Below are 6000 nucleotides of genomic sequence, written 5' to 3'. Positions count from 1 at the left end.
GTAAAAAGTCTGTAGAAAAACGTGATAATAAAACACAGGCGGCTGTGGGCTTTTTATTCTCTTTCTCCTCCCAAAATTAGGTAAAAGTCGATTTCCTTATTTTTCTCCCGTCTGGAGCAGGTGCTCTACGAAGGGTCCAAACCGGGAGCAGGTGCTCCGCGGATGATTTCTCCAAAAACGTGTGAAATAGCTCCTTATTGCTCAAATTCATCTCCTTTTGCTCCAATGCCTCCTAAACACTCCAATCCTTTGATAAGGCCTCTAAGTCACCTGAAACTTCCTGAAAAGACTCCAAAAACTCCTAAAACAATTAGTAAACACAAGTTAGAATGAGTCAAAATCTCCACTCATCAACTCCCCCGAACTTGAATCCTTGTTTGTCCTCAAACAAACTCAAATTCAACTCCAAAAGAATGACTGGATAAAGCTGGGAACTCGCAAAACTCAAAAGATCGTAAACCTGACCAAGACATGTGACAATCTGCTGCAAAATCAATCAAAAATCTAACGTCCATGTACTTCTCCGTAGACGCTGCAGCTTTCCAGATTAGTCCCTCAATTTCATAACATCATCCATGTCCCATCATCGCTGAGTCTCATCGATAAAACCAGTGCTAAGGACCTTCTAGACTCGTTCCCATACCTATACCTGAACAAATTGACCATACTACACAAAATTACCTTTTCTCTCCCCCGAACTTATTCACTTTTCAAGCTGTTTCGTTTTTTTTTTTTTTTTTTTTTGGCACATATAACAAGGTTCAAAGACGCGAGTATTGATGGTGATTGCCACCGAATCCCCGGTTTGTCCCCTCATCATATATCAAAGGTGTAGGCGAATAATGGGGTCACAGGAAATTTTCCTACCCCTCGCTTCCATCCCTTGTGTGATCATTCCACTTTAGAAGTAAAATAATGGGATCCTTGGAAATTTTCCTAACCCTTTACTTCTAAAAGAAAATCATTTCAATCTTTTCTGCCTTTTGATCATTTTTTTTTTTTTAGAAACAGCCTGAAACAATGCTTAGAACATGAGAGAGGAATACCAAATCTATCACACAGGTCTTTATTTGTCAGGTAAGAATGAGGAGTCAAGCCCTATGAGCACTAACCTGATCGATGAGGAAAATGAAGAGCTGAGAAATTAGCTCAGGTTCAATGGATTAGTCAAGAATTTTGGGCTCCTCTAGTCTACTGCTTTGTCTTTGTATTTTTCATTAGTCGATCTGGATGATTCTGCAGCAATAATCACTAGAAGAAGATGGTCAAGATTCACAAATGGTCTGAAATCATCATAGAATTGGTCCTAATTCCCACAAGCTTTGACTTGACTCATATAACCAACTGACTCAAAGAAACTAAATGACTCAAACAAACAAACTAAAAACTGACTCAAAGAAAGTACTAAAAGGAAGAAAGCAAAAGAAAGAAGTACAAGGGTCATGATCCTCCCCCGAACATACTTCACACCGTCCCCGGTGTGAAAATAAGCTAGAGAAGTGCCCAGAAAACTTACCTGGTAGTGCCAAACACCCTGGCAGAGCAGGTGCTCCAAACTAGAGCAGGGTGCTCGTTCGTCGCATTGTCCGTGGTGAGCACCCCTTGGAGCAGGTGCTCCGGTGGGGGCTGTGGTGCTCTTTCGTCAAATTCTACGTGGTGAGCAACCAACCTAGCAGATGGAGCAGGTGCTCCGGTGGGTTGCTCCCTCCTTCTTCTTCTTTTCACCTCCATCGCTGAAAAACTTCTTACCTGTTTTTTTTTTTTTTTTTTTTTTTTTTTTTTTTTTTTTGAAAACAAAGAACCTAAAAACAAAGTTAGTAGCTAAGAATTGAAAGACACAAAGTTAGAGACTCTTACCGGTGGGTTGCCTCCCACCAAGCGCTTGTTTTAAGTCATTAGCTTGACTTGGAAAGCCATTTAGGCTTGAGGAGGATCGCTTAAGGTGACTGATTCACCCTCTGCGATATTTGGACCAGCAAGGTATGGTTTCAACCTCTGTCCATTGACAACAAACTCGCCTCCTTTAGTGTCCAGCAACACTACAGCTCCATATGGTCGAACCTCCTTGATGGTGAATGGTCCAGACCATCTCGATCTCAGCTTCCCTGGAAACAATTTCAATCTAGAGTTAAACAGCAATACCTGATCGTTTGGTGCAAAGCTTCTGTTGAGGATCCTCTTGTCATGAAAAGCTTTTGTCCTCTCTTTGTAAATCTTCGAGTTTTCATAGGCCAGGTGCCTAATTTCCTCCAGCTCATGTAACTGCATTACTCTCCTCTCCTGAGCACTCTTTGCATCGAAATTCAGCAGCTTCACTGCCCAAGCAGCTTTGTACTCAAGTTCCACTGGAAGATGACATGCTTTTCCATACACCAAGTGGAATGGTGTAGTCCCCAAAGGTGTTTTGTAAGCTGTTCTGTATGCCCAAAGAGCATCATCAAGCTTCACTGCACAATCCTTCCTTGTGGTGCTCACAGTCTTCTGCAGAATGTTCTTGATTTCCCTGTTGGAAACCTCAACTTGCCCACTCGTCTGAAGATGGTATGGGGTCGCCACCTTATCCCTTACACCATTCTTCTTCAACAAGTTTTCAAAGACTGTGTTGATGAAGTGAGAGCCTCCATCGCTAATCACCACTCGCGGCACACCAAACCTGGGAAAAATGACAGATTTGAACATCTTTAAAACCACCTTTGCGTCATTTGTGGGACTAGCCAGAGCTTCCACCCACTTTGACACATAGTCAACTGCCACCAGAATATACTCATTCCCACAAGATGATGGAAAAGGTCCCATGAAGTCTATACCCCACACATCAAAAATCTCTACTTCCAAGATGAAATTCTGAGGCATCTCATTCCTCCTCTGATGTTCCCTTGTCTCTGACATGTGTCACACCTGGAGATAAAACTCGCTGCATCTCGGAACATCGTTGGCCACCAATACCCAGCTTGGAGAATTTTCGACACAGTCTTGAAAGTGGCGAAGTGACCTGCATAAGAGGATCCATGGCAATGAAACAACACTCCTGGTATCTCCTCGTCAGCTACACATCTTCTGAAAATTCCATCAGAGCAATGCCTGTATAAATAAGGCTCATCCCAAAAGTAATGCCTCACATCCTTCAGAAACTTCTTCTTTTTGTTTCCCACAAAACCTGCAGGTTCCTGCTCTGCAGCAAGGTAATTTGCAATCTCTCCAAACCATGGGAAACCAGAATGCCGATCTATGTCAACTTGGTTGCAAAAACTCGTCAGAGCAGGTGCTCCGGTGGGGAGCAGGTGCTCGTCGAACCCAGAAACATCTATGGCGTAAACTTGTTCATCAGGAAGGCTGTCATTTAGTGGAATGTCATCATCTATCCTCAGCCTCGACAAGTGGTCTGCAACACCATTATCAATCCCTTTTTTGTCTTTAATCTCCAAATCAAACTCCTGCAGCAAAAGGATCCATCGAAGGAGCCTTGGCTTGGCATCCTTCTTCGTCAACAGGTATTTCAGAGCTGCATGGTCTGTGTGAACAACAACTTTCGACCCAACAAGGTAGGACCTGAACTTCTCAAAAGCATAAACCACTGCAAGAAGCTCCTTTTCAGTTGTGGCATATCTGCACTAAGCCTCGTCGAGTGTTCGGCTAGCATAATAGATGACGTGGAGCCTCTTTTCTTTCCTCTGTCCCAGCACTGCTCCCACTGCATAATCACTAGCATCGGTCATGACCTCAAAAGGTAGTTCCCAATCTGGTGGCTGGACAATAGGAGCGCTGACCAAAGCTCCTTTTATCCTGTGAAATGCCTCCAAACATGCATCATCAAACTCGAATTTCACATCCTTGCACAGCAGCTGCGTCAGGGGTCTGGCAATCTTCGAGAAATCTTTGATGAAGCGTCTGTAAAAACCTGCATGGCCCAGAAAACTGCGAACCCCCTTGACTGATGTTGGTGGCTGCAGGCTCATCATCACCTCGATCTTTGCCCTGTCCACCTCGATCCCTTTCTCTGAGATTTTGTGTCCCAGCACGATCCCATCTCTCACCATGAAATGGCATTTCTCCCAGTTAAGCACCAGATGCTTCTCCTCACACCGCTGCAAAACCCTGCACAGATTAGACAAACAGACAGAAAAGGAGCTTCCATAGACAGAAAAATCGTCCATGAAAACTTCCATTATGTCTTCAATCAGGTCAGTGAAAATCGACATCATGCAGCGTTGGAATGTTGCTGGAGCATTACACAAGCCAAATGGCATTCTGCGATATGCAAAGGTGCCATAAGGACATGTGAATGTCGTCTTCTCCTGGTCATCCGGGTGGATTGGGATCTGAAAGAAACCTGAATAACCATCTAAGAAACAGTAATAAGGATGGTTAGCCAAGCGTTCAAGCATCTGATCGATAAATGGTAAAGGAAAATGATCTTTGCGAGTTGCAGCATTCAATTTCCTGTAATCTATGCACATTCGATGCCCAGTAACAGTTCTAGTTGGTATCAATTCATTCCTATCATTTTTTATCACAGTGATGCCACCTTTCTTAGGAACTACATGAACCGAACTAACCCAATTACTATCTGAAATTGCATAGATCACACCAGCTTCTAGAAGTTTCATTATCTCTTTCTTTACAACATCTTGTAGATTCGGGTTTAACCTCCTCTGATGTTCTACAGAAGTCATTGATTCATCTTCTAGATGTATTCTATGCATGCAAAGATCAGGAGAAATCCCTGGAATGTCATCTAGTGAATATCCTATAGCTTTCCTATACTTTCTAATTTCACAAAGAAGCAAGGCAATCTCTACATTGTTCAATTCAGAGTTCACTATCACAGGGAATGTCGAATTGGGTCCTAGAAACACGTACCTGAGCCCCACAGGAAGGGGTTTGAGCTCAAGCTTTGGAGCTCTCAATTCGCTCTAAGGTCCATTTATCAAGCCGTCGGGAGCAGGTGCTCCAGGATTCAGAGCAGGTGCTCCGTCGGCTTTTTCTGCAGGTGAGCTCTCCTTGCCTTCTAAGCTCATGTACGCCACCAGCCTTTGCATCCTCGTGCTTGCATTCAGCATTTTTGCAAACCCATCAGCTTCTTCACTTAAATACCCATGTTCTCCTTCAGCTTTGGTGAGTGCAACTTCGAGAGGATCGATGGCCAAAACCTCTTCAGCAACCTCTTCAGCAATGCCTGAACCATCATCTATGACAAATGTCTGTCCGTCCAGCATTGGTTTCTTGAAGAGTTTATTCATCTCAAATCGCACCACCATATCTCCCAGCTGGAGATCTATCACTCCTTCTTTCACATCTATGATTGCACCAGCTGTGCATAAGAAGGATCGACCCAATATCAAAGGATCCTTGGGTTCTTCATCAAGCTCCAGAACCACAAAATCTGCTGGAATGAGTGTATCACCTATCTGAACATGCAGATCCTCAAGTATACCAACAGGGAATTTGGTTGATCTATCAGCAAATACCAGCGAGATTTTCGTCGGTTTGAATCTGGTGTAACCCAATCGCTTGGCTACAGAGTAAGGCATCAGATTCACACTTGAACCTAGATCGCAGAGAGACCTTGCAAAAAGTACATTCCCAATCCTAACTGAGAGAACAAACCTTCCTGGATCACTTCTCTTCTTCAGCACTTTGTTCTGAAGCACAGCACTGCACTCCTTCGAAACCATCATGACACTCTCTTCCTCAACAGCTTTCCCAGACACTAACCCCTTCATGTATCTTTTAAGGGCTGGTATCATCTGAACAGCATCAGCTAGAGGGAGTTTTACAGTCAAATCCTTCAGCATCTCCCTGCACTTTGCATCTTCTAAGTCCTTGCGAGACTTCTTTGGTGGAACTGGGTAAGGTACCTTAGGCGTGTAAACTCTTGCAGGAATGTTTGCTGGGGCAGGTGGCTGGAGCAGGTGCTCCCTCGTTGGCTCAGGGTGCTCCCTCGTCAAATCTACGTCTGGAGCAGGTGCTCCAGATTTTGGAGCAGGTGCTCCGATGGAG

General features: G+C 44.0%; 1 protein-coding gene across 1 annotated transcript; it reads right to left on the bottom strand.

Annotated features, from left to right (window-relative positions):
• Positions 1–1917: 1917 nt before the first annotated feature.
• On the bottom strand, positions 1918–3604 carry LOC112088017. Its single transcript, XM_024158164.1, has 3 exons — positions 3550–3604; positions 2888–3382; positions 1918–2801 (listed from the first exon to the last, which is right to left on the bottom strand). Exons 1-3 carry the CDS (start codon positions 3602–3604, stop codon positions 1918–1920), a joined length of 1434 nt encoding a protein of 477 aa, XP_024013932.1.
• Between the last annotated feature and the right edge of the window lie 2396 nt (positions 3605–6000).

The sequence above is a fragment of the Eutrema salsugineum genome, unplaced genomic scaffold (genome assembly GCF_000478725.1).
Source record: "Eutrema salsugineum unplaced genomic scaffold, Eutsalg1_0 scaffold_15, whole genome shotgun sequence".
Taxonomy (NCBI): domain Eukaryota; kingdom Viridiplantae; phylum Streptophyta; class Magnoliopsida; order Brassicales; family Brassicaceae; genus Eutrema; species Eutrema salsugineum.
This window is presented reverse-complemented; position numbering and strand designations above follow the sequence as displayed.

What these genes read in the sequence shown, in the direction of transcription:
- LOC112088017 (XM_024158164.1), bottom strand. Translation starts at nt 3,604, where the DNA reads ATGCCACAACTGAAAAGGAGCTTCTTGCAGTGGTTTATGCTTTTGAGA. An exon ending in TATGCTTTTGAGAAGTTCAG is followed by an intron (nt 3,383 to 3,549) that starts GTCCTACCTTGT and finishes ATGGTGTTGCAG; the next exon opens with ACCACTTGTCGAGGCTGAGG. An exon ending in TATCTCCAGGTGTGACACAT is followed by an intron (nt 2,802 to 2,887) that starts GTCAGAGACAAG and finishes TGTGGGGTATAG; the next exon opens with ACTTCATGGGACCTTTTCCA.